A 19152-nucleotide genomic window follows, 5' to 3' on the forward strand; every position below is an offset into this window, starting at 1 on the left:
ATGAGGCAAGAATAAAAGGGACTAAAGTCGAGGCGCTGACCACTCTAGGGCCTTTGAGCGGTGTTATATCACATTCTTGTTCATACAGACGTTTTGTAGCTAGCAGAGTTAGAGTAGACTTGATGGATCAATCACGATAGAGACGCACTGAAGAATTCCTTTGCTGTGCAGTTACTTTCAACACAATTTAACAGGGCTGTGGGACGAGAGCCACTGGCACAGAAGCATGATGTGTTGTTGCTCAGTGAGCAATCAGAGAATAATTGGTTGTCACAAGTGATCTAGCACATGTTCATTAGCAATAAATACAACTGCGTTGGGGGATGTACGTACCGCGCAAGACGGGAAGGCAGTTGTATTCGACTCTGTTGCTTGAATACCCACTATAAGCAGAGCGAGAAGGGCGCAAAGGAACAAATGACGCCTCATATTGGCAACAAACGTGTTCAAAAAAAAAGCGTCAGAGGTAATTAAGGGGTGAAAACTTTTCCTACTGGGGTAGTAATGGGTTTTGTTCTAACTTTGATATGGACAGTCCCGAGTGAGTGGGATGGACACTCCTTTAGGCATTAAGCTTATCTATTTCGCACATGGCGTCGGGAATATTTCCTACATCCTACATAGATCTTGATGGCAAACCTAAGCAGACAATCATGATTGGAGCACAAAACAGGGAAATTCCCCGCTCTCAAAGCTGGTTCAAGTGAAACGAGCTCTCCAGGGCTGATACTGGTGCCCGGTGAAAACCGAAGTGGGTACCTTTTCCAGAATCTTCCTACAATGGGTTCTGGGATCGGAGACCACGCGACAACACCCACAGAATTACAAGAAACAGGCTGACAATCCCCACTTGGAACCATGGTTAGGAGATGCCCAGGTGATTTCTCTACAGTTGCATGTCGAAGACCCGAGGTGGTTTTTTCTCATCGCCAAGAAACCAAATGGACTCCAGACCTCGATAGATCGGCGCCAGTATACGCTCTCATTCGGCGACGGAGAAATAGAACGAAGATCAACCAATTTTAAATGAAACTACCGGTTTGATTAATAATGAAACCTTCGCTTGAATTACGTACGAATGTTGATTTACGGCGAAAACTCTAATGGCAATATTCGTACGGAGTACGGAGTACGGAGCACTAACATCATACCTCATGCTGCAATTCCCGTTGCCAAATAATGGCAATGTACAAATTATAACAGGTGCTCTGGGTCCAATGCTATTAGATGTTTGGTATCGTGTTAGATGCATGGCCAGGCATGGCCATTACTTAATGAATGTGGTACCTAGATCAAAGGATCAGGACCCGAAGATGCTCCACTAGCTCAGATCGGATCAATGGATCGATTTTTAATTTATGCCTCATTTTTTACACGAGAAGCATATGTTGTACATAAACAATAAGCTGCAAATGATCATTATTATCTAGCTTAGAAGCGGAGGGCGGCAAAAATACTATATTTAAAACACGCTTGTTGAACTAGTATCGGACCTCAACCAAAGGCAAGGTCGCAGATTTGCAGATCCTGTTGATCTACGGAGTACCTTGTACTTTGTACCGAAGCCGATTGTAAAAAAGGAGACTGTGGAGACTCACATCACCCTGTGACCGAAATTCGATTGTACACAGACGTCACGGGACCTGGGGCGCATTACATACCTAAGTAAGCCGATCTCCGATGCCAAGCTTCCTTCCTAACTCCGGTGTCCGACTATTGAGCCCCTTCCAGTGGCTAATTTTAGGTACCATGGCTTCTTCTGACAGGATCTATTAGATATTTGATGTTCAGAGATCAATTATTCAGCACTTAGTTTCGAGCGTTTGTTAGTCAATGTAAGTATATTGATATCATTTGCAAACTTTAGGTTGCTTGTATATGCACCAAATTTTCTACCGTTGTTCCAACTTCCAACCTCGGTACGGGACACCGGCAGCGTTTAGCGCTAAAGGGTACCCCCTTTATGGGTCATACATGTTAACAAAGCCCAAGCGGCGAGGAAACACACATTCTGAAGTTCATGCGCTAGGAGGAGACTGTTCAAACGACACTTTGTATGCGACTTCACTATTACCAACCGTCTTTATACAGGACTGGTGCCGCTAATCGTAGCGGATTACCTAGCAAATATCACCTGTATTTAAGCGCACGTGCCATCGAGTACAGTAGGCATCACCGGGAGCGTCGGCTAGCGAGTCGACAATAAAACAGACCTGTGCCTAATTTAGAACCACTAGTTCCAGTCATGGGTACGGAGTATACATGTACAACATAGCATACTCTACACCATTCCAAGGTCGTTAAGAACACGAGTAATATTGTAGAAAGCACATGATTTCGGTAGCTGGTGGAGAATAATTCCGTCTGGCCTGTCTGATAGGACCGTCTTCCAATGGAAGTTTGATTGCGAGCGTTTTGTACAGAAACAACATTATCACGGCTTCCCTCGAGCAGATTATGTATCTTTATTCCTTAATAATTTGATCAACATCGGAAGTGGTTTTTATGCCATAGGTTTCTACTTGGTAGGGGTCTTGGTGATGTTTTGGCTTCGCTATCCGAAGGAGGAACGGTGGAGCCCTGTTTCATATACATCCGTCCAGCACGACGTTGTAAAAGAAGGCGTCCATCTTTTTGATCATAATAATCTTGCCCGAGGCCACTTTCATTCGTCTTGAGTATCTGACTGGAATTTGATGGTAGTTTTTCACAATAGCGCGTTCTTCAACGACCCGCCGAAGTGCTACGTTGGTATTAGGCGTAAGGATGATAGTAGCTAGCGCGTAAGATTTCGTCAGAATTCGATAGATCGATGATGAAAGAAAACGAGCAAGATTAACAAAGAAGACTAAATAGCCAAGCGCCGCTAGCAAAAGAGGCGCTTTTTCGTGATGAATAAATCATAGAGAAATGGACGCCCAAGCTCTTAGCCATCTTGCTGAAATCTTAGCTATCAAAGCTGCTTCTCCATAAATTGTCTAGTCTTGATGGTTTGTTCTGCTACTTCTAGCCTCGGGCTGATTTCATAACTATGTAGCATTTTACAATTAAACGCTAGCACTATACAAAGTCGGTTCAAACATCCATTGGCATAAAACGTAGCAAAGTGACTATAACGCGCGCTAATCAGAAATCATCCCTATGTAGGTAGTTTTCGAAAAGTAACGTCAAATGCGGGGGTGGAGACGCGGCTATTGACCTGACATACATAGGTACCCTGAACATCGTAGATTAAATAACAAAGGAATCTGAAACCGGCATTAGAATCCTGAGACAAAGGTTCCATAATGGGAAAGGATTGAGAAGGAATACTTGGCGACACCACTGACCTGATAAGCCCTCGACTCCTATAGATTGTATTCCAAGACACCAACACCCAACTCTTGGCGTTGATCAGATCGTGGCAGTCTCTCAGCCTTACAATGCACGAAGTCTTCCGAGCACGGACTGCTAATACGATGCTAATGAAACAATAATTGTAGGGTAAAATACATTACCTCGCATAGAGGGGGCGGGGGTCTCCTGTACTTCATGTGACACTTTGTGATCCTGGATTCTCGAGTCAAGTAGATCATGTCAAGCTTTCATCCGATCGCACTGCAAATCATGTTCGTTTGAGCACCGTTTCAGGTTCTTTAATGGGTTAAAGTCAAAATTTAAAATAAATTTCACCAGGCTCAATGATGTCTTTGAATGGAACAAAGAGACTCGAGGGGTAGTGGTGGGATGGAGGCCTAAGGGGTTTGTGGGAGGGCTCATCCATGCAAGCGTTGGGTTTGCTGACCGCAGCAAACCCCGTACCACCTAGTAGCATGTTGGATATTCTATTGAGTTTGAGCTGAGAAGATGAGTGAATATTTCTATTCTACATAATAGTGGCCAGAGTGAGTTATGAAAGGTGTCTTTGGGAAGAGAGAGGGGAAGATTTCCATCTGGTAGAGAAATCCTGCACCTTTAGTAGTATACCCAATTGGGAAGTTGATGTGTATACAAAGTACCAACCCAGCAAATTACTGTAGGCGAGACTCTTCCCTGTCAACAGAAGCCATCAAAGTACTATTGTGGAGTGTGCTCAGCCCAAAGAATTCCCAATACTGCTCATCCTTGTCCAAGACCTGGCTTTGGAATTTGAATTTCTTTGTCTTTTGGCCTAGTCCTCTTTTCTCGCCCTCGTTCCCATCTTCTTCTACTGTGCAAAATTTCAAATCGCCATATTGTGGTGTGCATATTGTGTTGACAGATCGACAGCCCTCCCCTGTGCATAATGTTTGTGAGCCTACTCGCCTGGCCACTGGCATGGCTAGCTTTAGCGACCATGACAGTAGCTGCTGATTCTTCCACAGCTGCAACTATTACTACCACAACCTCCTCCTCGACGGGCATCACAACCCATACAGTCCAAGTGGGACCCAAGTCAAATCCCCATCAATTTGTTCCACCCAATATAACAGCCAATGTGGGCGATGTCATTGTCTTCGACTTTTACCCAACAAATCATTCCGTCGTAAAAGCAGATTATCTCGCTCCTTGTGTACCGGCAAACGGAAATATCTTTTACTCGGGGGCCTTCGTGAATTTCAATGAGCAGGATGGACAACTCATCGGACCGGTGAGTATAATAAATTCGAGATGCAAAATAAAGTCTTGCTCGAAACCACGCCGCTAATATATTCAATGTAGCCTCCGACTTGGTCCTTGCGAGTAAATGATACCAAGGCATGTATCTAGTCAAACCACACACCCACAACTTTGGACTGCAGCTAACAATGATTTGACATAGCCTACATTCTTCTATTGCACTGCAATAGATTCATGCCTAAAGAACGGAATGGTCGGAGTGATCAATGCGGTATGACACTCGGTTTCTCTCGAGCATGCATTTAGGCTGGTTGCTGACTGATGAACCTGCAGAACGCAACCGAGACATGGGAAACGCAATACTCCAGAGCTCTAACATACCCTTATATGCTAGTCCCGGGCCAGTCTATGCCGGCCGAAGGCAACGGCAGCGGCTCTAGTAGCGATGACACAAGCGGCGATAATAACTCCTCTGGCAGTAAGCATGGGCTTAGCGCGGGGGCCATTGCAGGTATCACCGTTGCAGCTGTGGTCTTCGTGGCCATACTGGTGGCATTGTTTTTCGTCCTCGGCCGCAACCGCGTGTACTCGCAATGGATGTCCTCGGAAGATGGGCGCACAGAACGAACCGCCCGCTGGGCAATGTTCAACCATGGCGACCAATACGCTAACGGGAAAAGTGAAACCGCAAGTTCTGTCCCTACCCACAGAGCAACCCCTAGCGATGCCACCGCCGTCTCTAGTCCAGATCCAAATATGCGCACACTTTCCCCTGGGGTGATAGTAACCTCCGGTCCTGGTTCCCCGTCAGCACAGCAGGGCCACTGGAGCTGGAATGAGCCTCCTCAACGTGCGCGTACAAGCGCGGTGGCCACAGAGCTAGAGGGTCACCCCATCGTCTTGGAGGCACCAGGCAGCACTCCAGGGTATCGGCCCTAAAGGGGCCAAAGTTTCGAGATGTAGATGGAGTGGGGAGCGTCGAGTCCAGTCGAGGCGGGCCTCGGTAGGGTCTTTATATCTTTATATCTTTTGGGGTTTGTGGCATTGGTGTTTGATTATTTTTCTTTTATGCGCGAATGGATCTGCTTTTTCTATATATGTAATTGATGATACCTGTGTTTTTCTGTCTGTCATATTAATTTAGCTTACTGATTTGTTAATGCTTCAATTCCTGAATGGGCGACTTTACACCCGATCCTTCACCCTCAATATCTCCCGTATCGCTCGGCCTCGTATCAGATAAACGGGGTCACCGTTCAGAACAGAAGAGAGTAAGCGCTACCGGGTATTAGAGTTACTATAAGGCGATGTTAAATAATCCAAACGAAACATGACCGAAACAGATACATGAACTAGTACATTAGCCTCCCTGACGCGTCGGTAGACAAAGCGACTAATAATCCAACACAAAACCTGCCAGTGAAGGGAAAAGTGTAGAGAAACAAGGCGCAGAGAGATATACACTGAGCAAGACGTGGAATGTGTGCACCTCAGTTGAGAGATAGTCGCCAACTTGATATCATTTGCTTCAAATGTTCTTTCCAACTTGGAGATATTGAATCCGCTCCCTTCATGTCCATCCCCGAGCCATTATCTCATGAGAGGTAAAATGTATGGTGAATGTTATAGTTCTGGCTCATTTACATCTGCTTGGAGTGGAATCACTCGTAACTTCAACTTGATTGAATGAAAGAAGATTTTCATTTGTGCCACCTACCTCCATGTACTCCGTAGGTAGTTCTCCAGTGGAAGAAATATCGACATGCACTGCATGGACGATAATTGTAATAAAACTGAGCATAACACAATTACCGTCGTGGAAAAGGCTGTGGACTACGTAACATGTGTATCGAGACCGATCGTAATTACGGTACTATTGATTACCCGACTTTCCCACGCGCCCGCCGAGAATTATTTCCCAAGTGAATTGCAACCTCATAAGCCATATCATGTCCACGCCATCAAAACGTCCGGCTTTGGGAATTTCGGGGACCCAGAAACAAGCTCTTCGGGTTTGGGCACAAAGTCAAAATCCCCGTCCATCACAATCCCAATGTTCTGCTTGGTTCGAACAAACCTATGGACGGGGCCTCTCCCAATCAACTATATCAACAATTCTCTCCAAAAAGAGCGAGCATCTCGATACTGGTCCAGCATCCACCCTAAGACGTCAACTGGCACCACAATGGCCCCTCTTGGAGACACCCCTTTATGAATGGCTTGCGAGCCAAGAATCCATACCCACGGCCGATGTTATTATCACCAGAGCACGTGAAATCTGGAATCAAATTCCGGAGTATCAGACCCTACCACTTCCTCACTTTAGCAACGGGTGGTTGAACAGATTTAAGAAACGATATGCCACTCAAATTCATGATCGCCAGGATGGCATATCTCCACCCCCACTCCAAACCAGTCGCAAGGAAGTGAAAGCAATGAAAACGCTATGTGGTGAATTCCCAGAAGACGATATCTACAACATGGACGAGACCGGCCTTTTCTGGCGAAAGCCTCCATTTGGTGCCTCCCCGGCTCAGACCCAATTGACAACTAACAGGGAAAACTCCCGTGTCTGCCTCATGCTTTGTACAAATAGTACTGGGTCAGATCGGTTACCTCTGTGGATCATCGGACATACGCATACACCAGAGGCACTTCGTATGGTGAATCTCAAAGCCATGGACTGCCATTGGCGATATCATCGGCAGGCCTGGCTAACGCAATCGATTATGCAAGAATGGCTGCTCTTCTTCTACGACCATGTAGGGGAACGCAGAGTTTTGCTTCTGCTGGATAATCATCCAGACCACCAAGCTGCCCTCGAGGCTACACCGCCGCCCCCGAATGTGCATGTTCAACTGTTTCCCACTCAACATCGCACTTCCAATGAGCAACAGCCGATTAACCTGGGAATTTCTCAGACTCTCAAACACTATTATCGCAGGCAATGGCTTGCGTACATTGTGGCAGGCATGGAATTGCCCCAAAGCCCGGTCCACACGATGAGTCTTTATCACGCTATATCCTGGATCACCCGGGGCTGGCGTCACGACGTTGCAAACGCGATTATCTACAGAGCCTTCCGGAAGAGTAGTCTAATGGACCCGCAGATTGAGTTCATCACTGCCCCAAAATCACCCGATCTGACAACTCTCTACGAGACTGTCACCCAAAACAATCCTGATGGTCGATCGGTCACCAGCCTCGAAAACTTCACTCATCCTGTAGACGAGGATTTTGAGGGTGTATTGAATGTTGCCGGGTTTATTGTTGACGGTGAACCTACTCTACAGCAATTAGATGACGCCTTTGTCTCCATCCCGTTGGAGCAACTCATCCCCCCTGCTTTGGATGCAGTCGTTGGCACACAGACGGCCATCCGATACTTAGTACATCAGTCTTGGGCCACTGCGAAGGACCTTCAGGCCCTCGAAAGAATAGAAAGAATGATTAACCGTCTTGCTATTGAGGAGCGACGGCAGGCACACATCGGTGCTTTCGATTGAAGAAGTGGACCAGGGACGGTGAGAGTTACCATACTAACTGGTGCCATCATTTCAACGTCATCAACCTGAGCTGTACAATAGAACCAGAGAAGGGACTTTTCCCTACCACTCGGGTGAAAGCTTTCAAGGGATGTAAAGTTACATCTCTATATGTTATACAAAAATGAGTTTCCGGCATGTGAAGCCTCTCATAAACACCAGCTACCCCTAACTATACCTTGACCTCATAATGAATTTGAAGTGAATTCATCAAAATGAGAGCCGCCAAGATCCTGTGAGCCAACATGCACTGTAAATATGTTGGTGGTGTGCGTGATGGCAGCTCGACCTCCACGCCATTGGCCTTGTTGGAAAGTTGGAAGATGAGAATATCAGCTCACAGGAATAATTGGCTTGCTTTTTTGTTCTGTTGGGATATATCATATTAGAACTAGTGATATGATAAACCCCATCTTTAGCACACAAAGTACCAATCAGTTGTTTAAGGCCAGTCCAACGAGTACACAAAGCTCAAAGTTTGAATGGTGTTGTGAGAACTGTGCCGAAATAGAAGCATATCAACTCGAAACACACTCTTTTGTGTATGTAACCCTTTCTTATACTCCACAGTTTCTATTTAAGCCTAAGAGAATCTGTGATGTTATTAATTTTGGCCTCGAATCCGTCAATTTCACATTCTCAGGTCTGCAGATTATTCCAAGTTCACGGGGTATTCGGCATTGCTTTCATACTCCTAACAATGGACTGGTCACCCAAAAATTATCCTTCCCGAGTCTCCCTCGATGCTATGAGGGAGCAAATCGGGGATTGCATCCAGTCGTTGAAGAATCTCATGGTAAGTCATCTTGGGAAGGAGGTGTCAAGCGAGGTTGACTGCTGATTTTTCATAAAGCGAGGTCATGGCGATGGTACTCGTGGATTCACCATGGTATGGCCCAACAGGGGCGAGAAAGTCACGTTAGGCATGGACCCTGGATCGTACGGACAACTTTCGGAGTCGGCCAAATTTGCCAAAGAAAAGAGGACCGCAGGAAGGATCAATGAAAATTATGGGTGAATCATTAGAAGTGAAATGACAGGGCTGTGTGGTGTTGGGCATGAACTAAATGGGCACCTACATAGCAAGGGACCAAACTTGGCACTAGGAAATTATATCACACGTTAGTTCAACCAATATCCAACTGTGTACAATAGTAGTACCGGCGAGTTGGACGAAATAACAGCTGAAGCTTGATCCTTGGACGCTCCGATTAGTCATTTTCAATCACACATTAGCGCGCGGCTGCAACAACTGTGATGGAGATTTCCAATATACCCACCTGCAGAGAAGCCAAGATATGATAAGCAGGAAACAAGAGTCTAACACATGAAAATCGCGCAAAGTAATCGAATTGAACAAGAAAGAAAGTATTATTCAAAATGATATCATATATAAGACAGGCTCCATAACGGGGAATCGCTTTTGTGTTTCAGACAGGACCCGAGACCAAAAAAAAAAGAAAACCAAGGAAAGATTTACTCTACAGCATCAGTGATGCAGCCCAGGCTGGCATCCTGGACGGTTCTGGCGTATTTGCCAAGAGTACCACGCATGGTAAGACCAGTCTCAGGGAGATCACCAGCGGCCTTGCGGGCTTCCCACTTCTGCTTGCGGTCGGCAAATTCGGCATCGGAGAGTTCGACGTCGAGGAGGCGCTTCTCGGCGTCAATGGTGATGATGTCACCGTCATTGACGAGACCGATGGGACCACCAACAGCAGCCTCAGGGACAATGTGACCGATCAAGAAACCGTGAGAACCACCGGAGAAACGACCGTCAGTGATGAGGGCACAGGAGTTACCGAGGCCGTAACCCATGAGGGCACTGGAGGGCTTGAGCATTTCTATAAGAATGTTAGCATTATGGTCAGTCATCATGTAGGTTTGTTGCACATACCAGGCATTCCAGGGCCACCCTTGGGACCGCAGTAGCGAATGACAACAACAGTCTTCTCCTCCTTCTTGATTTCTCCACGCTCCAGAGCGGCGATGAAGTCGTCCTCGCTATCGAACACACGGGCCTTTCCGGTGAAGTTCATGCCCTCCTTACCGGTGATCTTGCCAACACTGCCACCGGGGGCCAAAGAACCACGGAGGATCTGAATGTGACCAGTCTTCTTGATAGGGTCGGAGAAGGGGCGGATGATCTTTTGGTCCTCGGGGAAGCCAGGGAGCTTCTCCAGGTTCTGAGCCATGGTCTCACCAGTAACGGTAATACCAGAGCCATCAATAAGACCCTCCTTGAGAAGCAGCTTCAGGAGTGCCGGGGTACCACCGATGGTGTGCAGATCAGCCATGACGTACTTGCCGGAGGGCTTGAGATCAGCCAGGAAGGGAATCCGGTCGGACACGGCCTGGAAGTCATCAATGGTGAGCTTGATGCCGACTGAGTCAGCGATGGCAATCAAGTGCAGCACAGCGTTGGTAGAGCCACCAGTGATGATGACAACAACCATGGCGTTCTCAAAGGCCTGACGAGTAAGAATATCGCGAGGGCGAATGTCCTCAGCAAGCAGCCTCTTGATGGCACCACCAGCCGCGAGACACTCAACGTACTTGGCCTGGGAGTTGGCCGGGTTGGAAGATGAACCGGGAAGGGTCATACCCATGGTCTCAATGGCGGAAGCCATGGTGTTGGCAGTGTACATACCACCGCAGGCTCCCTCGCCAGGGCAGGCGTGACGGATGACGTCAAAGCGCTGGGGCTCGGTGATCTCCTTGGTAAGGAATTGACCGTAGGCTTGGAAAGCCGACACAATATCGATATCGGCGTTGTTCTGGGTAGCAGCACAGCCGGGCTTGATGGATCCACCGTACACCATGAGACTGGGGCGGTTGATACGGCCCATAGCCATCAGAACACCGGGCATGTTCTTGTCACAACCGGGAATACTGATGTTGGCATCGTACCACTGTCCACCCATCACGGTCTCAACGGAATCGGCGATAAGATCGCGACTCTGCAAAGAGTAACGCATACCGGGGGTACCCATACTGATTGCATCACTAACACCGACGGTGTTGAACTGGAAGCCAATCAAGTTCTGATCTTGGACACCCTGGCGGACCTTGTTGTTCAGGTCAAGCAAGTGCATGTTGCAAGGGTTGCCGTTGAACCACACTGACGAAATTCCGACCTGGGCCTTGTTCATGTCCTCCTCTTTCAAACCGACTGCGTACAGCATTGCCTGGGAAGCACCCTGTGACTTGGGTTGGGTGATGGTGCTGGAGACCCTGTTGAGGGGCTTATCATTTTGGAAGCGAGGGAGAGTGGTTGAGAGAGTGCGACTACAGAGAAAAAAGAAGTTAGAACCGGACAAGCAATTGACGCAACGCAATTGAATAAACTTACACAGGGTTAGACCGGGACAAGCTCCGGAAAGCAGCGGGCACACGGGCCCGAGTTTGAGGAATCATGATGAAATGGATGAGAGTATCCAAAAATCACCAAATAGAGCAATACAATTGAAAGTCTGGAGAAGAGAGGGGGACAAGAAATAAAAGGCGGAAGCTCAAGGGAGTGGGTCTGCCGGTCCGACAATCGCACCGGAGAAGGGAGAAACCTCCCCGCCAATTGGGTCCGCGTCGTTGTCAGCCCGTTACTGGGGAAATACGCACATCAATTGACAACTTATATTTGTTATACTAAAAGCCTCTCAGGATGCTTCAATGGATGCATCAATGCGCTTTCTATATGCACTAGAACATTGACTTGGATGAACATTGAAGATTGTAGTTGACGAAGCGCCGAAGCTGGCCTGGCCCTATAGAATGCCATCATCGATCTGAATAGCATGGCGAGTGGAAGCCTATGACTCATATGCACCAGGAGAGAGCAGTGTCTAGCGCCCACTTCGCACATGTACCAAGTGAGGGCATTGAAGTCGAGGGATCTGGAGCTGATCAAACTGACGCCTGAGGGTGGGGCATTCTAGGCCTCATTCCTCATTCGCAGACTTACACACTCCCCGCCTCTTTTCACTTAACAGCTGAATATGTACTCCGTAGTTGAATTTATGCTCATTTATTATACAGGGAGTATCTAGTAGCTTCTAGGTAAATCAAGCACCTTCTCGCTCACATAATTCAAGATCATCTCCCGACTCACTGGTGCAATGCGAGGTACGAAACATTCCCGCATATATCGTTCAACGTCATACTCAACCGCATATCCCATACCACCATGCGCCAGAACTGCCCGCTCACACGCCGTGAAAGCAGCCTCGGCAGCCAAATACTTGGCACTATTACAAGCAACACCAATATCATGGAAAGGCACCGATCCATCGTTAGTATCATAGAGACGTGTTGCGTGGTAGGTAGCCAGTTTCGCCGCCTCCAGTTTCATGAACGCATCAGCCAACGGATGCGCCACACCCTGGTTTTGGCCAATTGGCCGTCCAAAAACAACCCGGTCCTTCGCATACTGCGAGGCCTTTTCCAGAGCCGCATAACCAAGACCAAGTGCCTCACCGGCCAAAAGACATCTCTCTGCGTTCATGCCGTGGAGGATAATCTTGAATCCTTGGTTCTCCCCGCCAATTAATGTGTTGGCGGGAATCTTATAATTATCAAAGAAGACCTCGTTGGCATCCACAGCGCGTCCACCCATCTTCTTGATCTTGCGCAAATCCAAACCAGGGTTTTCACGGTCGATATCAATACAAAACAGGGAAAGACCCTCGCTGGTCTTCTTGACTTGTTCAAGGGGCGTAGTTCGGGCAAGGAGGATCATCTTCGATGCCACTTGCGCACACGTAATCCAGATCTTTTGGCCGGTGACCGAATATCCGTCCTCGGTTTTGCTAGCCAAGGTCGTGAGCTTGAGAGTCTCAAGGCCGGCGTTTGGCTCGGTGACACCAAAGCATGTGCGCCATGTGCCATTGATAATATTTGGAATAGTAGTCTCCAGCTGCTCCTTCGTGCCGAACTTGGCCAATGGCTGTGTCGCATAGACGTTGGCGTGAATAGCCTGAGCACCGGCCATACCTGCGCCAGATTGTGTAATGGTCTGCATCATCATTGTGGCCTCAGAGATACCTGAAAGAAAGTTAGCACTTTGTATACCAATAAAATGGTGCTTCTCGCGTAATTGTACCTAAACCAGCACCCCCAAGGGATTCGGGTAAAGCAATGCCTAGCCATCCATCCTTAGCCAGTGCAGCATGGAATTCCTTTGGATCCTTTTCTTGTTGATCATGCTCCTGCCAATATGTGTTCGGAAATTTGGAGCAAATATGTGATATCGCTTCACGAACTGTAAGCTGCTCTTCGGTAAAGCCGGTCATGCCCATAATGTTGTGCCGGCCTGAGGTGGAGAATGCCGCGCGAGCTTGAGGGGACATCCCCGTCCGAGATGGACCTCGCAAAAGTGCAGGACATTGCGACCGTAGAGCACGTTGAATTTGTGATCGGTACATGGTTGCAATTATGTTTAATGTTTTGGGGAAGCTTCTCAGTCGACTCAAATATATACCATCTAGCTTGTTCGCATATAGCCGACTCGGCGTCTTGGCATTCTCGATACACGGCGTTTTGAGTCTCGGTTGAATGACGTAGGGTTTCTATTTTGCAAGATGGAATACTTTCTCATCGATATATCGGTCATTAATTATGATCAAGAATCAAACAGCTGAACTGAATGCTGCCTTAGACAGGTCTTGGTGTATACCTGGAATAAACAGCAAGACCAACGTCTATGATTTGGCCCACAAGCTGGACTTAAGAAACGATATATTCTTGGGGGTTTGAGGTATATTTCTAGTTTGAGAGAAAGCAAAAACCATTCAGACCATTTTTGAGAAGATAGCGTTTATCGTTCAGCCACGTCTTGTTCAATCACTCTGTCGCTTCCATCTGGACTCTGCTTTCCTTTCTCCAACAATTCGAACTTTCTAACGACCTGAAGGGTAGCATAATAACTGAAAGGCAAGGCGATGAACCATAAACCGAGATTAATACTCGCTGTCGCGATCAATACTGTCGGTACAGCTTGAACGCCAAATCCGACTGCGACTGCAGCGGTTTCGATCCCTCGAAGCAATGAACTGTATCGAATTTGATCGCCAGGTGAGTCCGACAAGTTCCCAATACACCAGTAAATATAATTTTCGACTAAGCCGAGGCTGATCCGTTCAAACAAATACAGGCCAAACCCACGACCGAAGGAGCTTTGATTGCCCCAGTCCAACACGGGATTGGTGTGTCGGTACTCGTTCTGAATAATGACCGCCCAGATCCAAGTCGCACTATTCATGAGTGCAATAACGACGAATGTGACAATTGCTCTATGCTTCCGATTTTTCAACCAAGGTAGGTCTACTAATGACCCGCCAAGCCAAGTCGCCAGCGTCCCCACAACTGCAGACATGAAGCTTCCGAGTGCACGCGCGCGAACGGTAAAATAGGTCGCGAGATATGTGCCAGGGTATGCCTGAATCCACCCAAAATACCAGAATAGCGGGACAAGGAGCAAGATCGACCTACTCCTTGCCAGCCGCCACATCTCGCGGACCTCCTCACGCCAGTGGATGCCACGGGGGGCCTCGACACGCGTTCCATCGTCTCGTTGAACTTTCTCTGGGTTTGACAAGAGAGGTCCGATGACCAGTCCAAGACACTGGATGGCGATGAAAGCGAGATACGTCTGGTACCCAACCTGGCCGCGCTGATTGACCTTGTGGTTTATGGCCAAAGAAACGGCACCACCAATGATATTACCGAAATTGCGGAACGTAAACCAGGTTGCAATGTAGCGACCGCGCTTGTGTTGCTCGGGGTACCCTGTGGCTACGGCACCTTCAACACTCCAAAAGAAACCGGCACTGATACCGCAAGTGACACAGCCGAGATACACAAGCCATGTTGCGCCAGTGCGGTTGTTCAAATACAACCCCGCTGCGTACAGTGGGTATCCAAGTGACCCCAAGGTCAAGGTCCAGCGAAAGCCGATCGCGTTTGTGATGAGTGGACCCGCGAAACAAGTCAGTGTCATCAATGCGTATAGTAAGGCGTTGGCCGTGTTGACTAAATCTGGGCTTTGGGATCCACCCACGCCTAAACCATTCATCGCGCTCCATATCCCTGGCGCGCAGAATGCACATAATCCTACGACCAGGATTTGAAAAAGTGTACTGTAAAAGAATTTAGGACGAGGTGGTGGGTGTTCATCTTGGCTTTCCACAGTGGTTGACATATTGGGTTTGGCTTCGGAATTCCCTGATGTTGACATGATTATGGTGTAGTGGTGCAGATGAGTAAAGTACTGTGAATGTGACCCCTGTCATGCATAGGAACTCGTCAGTCCGTTTTATATAATCGGATGGAGACTCCTCGTATACACCGTTTATCGGGACGATGCCCAGACAAGCACGCAAACTATAAGTGCATGGCATAATCGCGCCATAGCTCGGCAATTGATGGTGAAGCCATAACGGGCTTAAAAGGTGTCTTGTTTCACGAATCATGTGAGGCTATCCAATAATATCACGGCATTTCGGCAGTTGTGAGGGGTTGTGCTCTCAACTACAAATGTACGGCATGCGCTTGATTGTGGTAGCTCAATCACCTACAATCTCACATTTACCTTGAGCAAATATGGCAACAACTACAGAAGAGCTGCAAATTGAGAAGCTACGATTGGAGGACTCTGTTGTCAAATTTGAGTCCTTCGACCTCCCAACTTCCAACCAACGTATCCTCGGAGCACCCCATCCCAAGAACACAGTCATCCCGCTTGCACTGCGACCCGCCAAGGCCGACGCCAAGGCAACTCTCGACGATGTGGTAGAGACAATCAAGACTCTCCAAGCGAAAGATGGCATTTTGACCAAGAAACTCGCAAGGCATGGCACGCTGCTGTTTCGCAATCTACCCATCCACAACGCAGAAGACTTCAGCAAATTCGCACATGCTTTCGGCTACAAACCCCACGAGATTATTGGAATTGTAGTCGATAGACCACTTCTTGCGCCAAATGTTGCGCCCGCCAACGAAGCGCCCAAGGAGGTCCTGATTTACAGCCACAACGAGTCGCCTCAAGTACCACATGCGCCCGAGTATATCCTTTTCTACGGCCATCATGCGCCGTCGAAGGGCGGAGAATCACCGATTTCTTCCTCATTGGAATTGTTCAACCGCGCACAGCAAGAGATCCCAGAGTTTATCGCTGAAGTGGCGGAGAAGGGAATTCTGAGTAAAGTGACCTATCGAGTGGAGAAACAGTATGAAGGTGGATCCACACTGAAGCAAGCCTTTGGCAAAGAAATTCAAGATGGCGATGACGAAGAGACAAAACGCCGCAAAATTGAAGCTCAGATTGCCCGCTACGGCAGAGGGGAGCATACCACATGGGAGTGGACTGATGATGGCCTGGTCTTGACCCACCGGCTACCTGTTATCCGAACGCAGCCCGGTACTAACCTGCCGACTCTTTTCACTGGGTTGGCGGCGTATTGGAAACGCACACAGTTTGATGCCGAGGCGCGCAAAAAGGTCACGCAACAGCTCTTTGGGGATGGGACGCCTATTCCTGAAAAGTATCTTGAACATCTGGCAAAGATCACAGATGATATTCGCGTTCTACATCATTGGCAGGAGGGTGATGTGCTGGTTTACGATAACATCATTGCGCAACATGGCAGAGAACCGTGGCAAGGCGAGCAATCTGATCGAGTAATTTTGGCAAGTCTATTCGATGGTGAAAGTGTGCCGGGCCCTTATGGATTCGGGGACTGGGCGCAAGTTGTGCAAGCACTTGATTGAAATTCTTATATGGAGCAGAGTATTTAGGTCTCAATTGATTCTTTTTATGACTCAACTAGCGCACTGGCAAAACACGCCTGAATTATGGAGTCTTATGAGATTAGGTTCAATGACTCCGACCTCCAGGACTGTAACAGCATAGAGTCCGCCTTGAAATTATAGGTTCTCCCGTACCTTGCATAAAGCATATGTGGTGTCCGTAGAAGCGCTGGCCGGAAAGGCTTGATGCCACCGTTGATATATGCATATGCGCTCTAATATGATCAATCTGTGTTGTTGGATGTGATTTCGAACGAACCATAAGAATCCAGCACGTCCTATCATATTTGAGTGATATTTAATATAGGTGTTATCGCGAAGATTTAGGTAATAGCACCCAGGAAGAGGTATTGGCTATTCCCAGGGAGGATACAGCAGGGCAACGAATGATGTCACTCCAGTAAACATTTCTCAGTCTCAGGTATTGTTCATTCATACACTGGACTGTTTGCTTTATGGCAACCAAAAAGTGATGTAACTATGTAGCATTCCCGCAGTCACACTGTATGGTATCCCACCTGTGCATATAAAATAGAGCCCTGTAGTGCAGTTATGACTTAGGCTTTCTTTCCTTTCACATCCAACTGGCCTCCACAATACTGATATTTTTAATTTTCGAAGGCTTTCAGCTTTCAGCACAGGGCTACTTTACCAGTTGTTGATTGTTCATCGTTACATCAACATGCCCTCCAAGAAATCTAACGGTAAATAAATACTTCGCAGAGACTAACCAAACCGAGAGGTTGATGCTTACTCACTGTCTGCTATGCAGCATTAGGGCAGGAAAGTTCAACAGACCGTGGTTATTCTTCAGCTGGCAGTACGTTGATCTTCAATTCTTTGAGGCAAGATTCTGAACTTTTGCAAGACAAGTTAGGCCTTACGCCTGAGGGTAGGGTTGACCCAGGCCAAATCATTTCCATGGGACCAACGACCAGCCTGATGCGACTTCTTGCAAAAGAAGATGCTACCTTTTCTCGGACCCTGGACTGGACAAATGGCCCACAAGATTTACTCAACGGATTACAGGTAAATTCAGCAATTGGGCAGCAGATTGGACCGATCGCACCCGAAGGGGAAGAGTGTAACCACTGTCATTTTTACGAGGGCACCTTCAAGTCATGTGTTGTATTCGCTTACAATCTGAGAGGATCGCCCAAGCTAATGTACCGTGGTGCTTGCATGAATTGTCACTTCTCCAGCACAAGGGGTTGTAGTTTAAGTGTGGCTTCTCCGGTGTGCTCTTTTGTATGGTAGTGCTAATTATGTTCAGTTAAGGGCAGACTCCCAGATTGGCTACTGGAAGCTATCAAAACTTTGCCACCTCATTCTTCTCCATTGATACAAGTACCAAATACCCTCCCCAGGAAACGAAAAGATATTGTTCGTCATTCCGTGTAACCTCTAGTCCCACACCCGGGCATATACTAAGTGGATTGCTTATTAACTATTTTATAGGAACATTCCACCGATGCTCCTGTACCTAAGGCTGGTAGAAAGAATGGCGAGCCCTCTACCGACACTCCTTCCCGGACAGGGCCCCAATACGATTGTGTTTGGTATTCTTCACCTCTAGATGATCCCAGCGTGGGTTCACGGAAGAACTACCACGAAAAGCGTGTAGCTCTCCGTTCTTTGAAGTCTGCCAGGGATCGTATCGACCATGATATCGCAAAAGTTGCTGGTTTCCTTACCGAGACTGGTCATATCGATTCCTCTAGTGATGATGGGGAGGACTCTGGTGCCGAGAATGTGTTTGCTGGATTCAAGCTTATGAAAATGGGGACAGAGGAGGAGCAGGAAGAAGAGGAGAACGAGGAGGAGAACGAGGAGGAGAACGAGGACGATGAAGAGGAGGATGAAGAGGAGGATGAAGAGGAGAACGAAGAGGAGAACGTGGAGAATGAAGATGAAGAGGATGAGTAGGTGGAGCCAAGCTCGTACATGGAAATAAAATTGGGCGAAGTGAGCGTAGTATGAACACGACAGGAAGCACTGGGACTTGGTAGCCTCGTTGATAAATTGATAAACAAGATTATTCCTTCCTTGTCAATAAGTTCGTTTCAAGTGACCGTAGACGCTAGAGGTTCTTCATACAAAGATTCCCTATGTTACTACCTAAGGGGCCCAAATACATGATTTGCATCCGATGATCCCCGATATATATCACTTTGTTGTATAGCGTACAAAACCGAGACCGCGTCATTTTTTGAGTATCTACTACTTC

General features: G+C 47.6%; 7 protein-coding genes across 7 annotated transcripts; 4 read left to right on the forward strand and 3 right to left on the reverse strand.

Annotated features, from left to right (window-relative positions):
* Window positions 1-4264: 4264 nt before the first annotated feature.
* PEX2_017630 (cupredoxin domain-containing protein) lies at window positions 4265-5517 on the forward strand (the record flags this gene model as incomplete). Its single annotated transcript, XM_016739038.1, has 3 exons — window positions 4265-4609; window positions 4781-4849; window positions 4912-5517. 3 exons carry the CDS (start codon window positions 4265-4267, stop codon window positions 5515-5517), a joined length of 1020 nt encoding a protein of 339 aa, XP_016602925.1.
* Window positions 5518-6527: 1010 nt separating this feature from the next.
* On the forward strand, window positions 6528-8084 carry PEX2_017640 (uncharacterized protein; the record flags this gene model as incomplete). Its single annotated transcript, XM_016739039.1, has 1 exon — window positions 6528-8084. The coding sequence occupies one exon, from the start codon at window positions 6528-6530 to the stop codon at window positions 8082-8084; it is 1557 nt and encodes a 518-aa protein (XP_016602926.1).
* Window positions 8085-9599: 1515 nt separating this feature from the next.
* On the reverse strand, window positions 9600-11540 carry ilv3 (dihydroxy-acid dehydratase ILV3; the record flags this gene model as incomplete). The annotated part of the gene is made up of 3 exons (XM_016739040.1): window positions 9600-9967; window positions 10021-11411; window positions 11476-11540. 3 exons carry the CDS (start codon window positions 11538-11540, stop codon window positions 9600-9602), a joined length of 1824 nt encoding a protein of 607 aa, XP_016602927.1.
* A 625-nt stretch (window positions 11541-12165) lies between these two features.
* PEX2_017660 (acyl-CoA dehydrogenase family protein) lies at window positions 12166-13543 on the reverse strand (the record flags this gene model as incomplete). The annotated part of the gene is made up of 2 exons (XM_016739041.1): window positions 12166-13163; window positions 13222-13543. 2 exons carry the CDS (start codon window positions 13541-13543, stop codon window positions 12166-12168), a joined length of 1320 nt encoding a protein of 439 aa, XP_016602928.1.
* Window positions 13544-13935: 392 nt separating this feature from the next.
* PEX2_017670 (Major facilitator superfamily domain, general substrate transporter) lies at window positions 13936-15354 on the reverse strand (the record flags this gene model as incomplete). Its single annotated transcript, XM_016739042.1, has 1 exon — window positions 13936-15354. The coding sequence occupies one exon, from the start codon at window positions 15352-15354 to the stop codon at window positions 13936-13938; it is 1419 nt and encodes a 472-aa protein (XP_016602929.1).
* A 365-nt stretch (window positions 15355-15719) lies between these two features.
* PEX2_017680 (Taurine catabolism dioxygenase TauD/TfdA) lies at window positions 15720-16886 on the forward strand (the record flags this gene model as incomplete). Its single annotated transcript, XM_016739043.1, has 1 exon — window positions 15720-16886. The coding sequence occupies one exon, from the start codon at window positions 15720-15722 to the stop codon at window positions 16884-16886; it is 1167 nt and encodes a 388-aa protein (XP_016602930.1).
* A 721-nt stretch (window positions 16887-17607) lies between these two features.
* Window positions 17608-18851, forward strand: PEX2_017690 (uncharacterized protein; the record flags this gene model as incomplete). The annotated part of the gene is made up of 4 exons (XM_016739044.1): window positions 17608-17629; window positions 17698-17745; window positions 17794-17954; window positions 18384-18851. The coding sequence occupies 4 exons, from the start codon at window positions 17608-17610 to the stop codon at window positions 18849-18851; spliced, it is 699 nt and encodes a 232-aa protein (XP_016602931.1).
* Window positions 18852-19152: the final 301 nt, after the last annotated feature.

This window comes from Penicillium expansum (assembly GCF_000769745.1).
Source record: "Penicillium expansum strain MD-8 chromosome Unknown contig48, whole genome shotgun sequence".
NCBI classification, from domain to species: domain Eukaryota; kingdom Fungi; phylum Ascomycota; class Eurotiomycetes; order Eurotiales; family Aspergillaceae; genus Penicillium; species Penicillium expansum.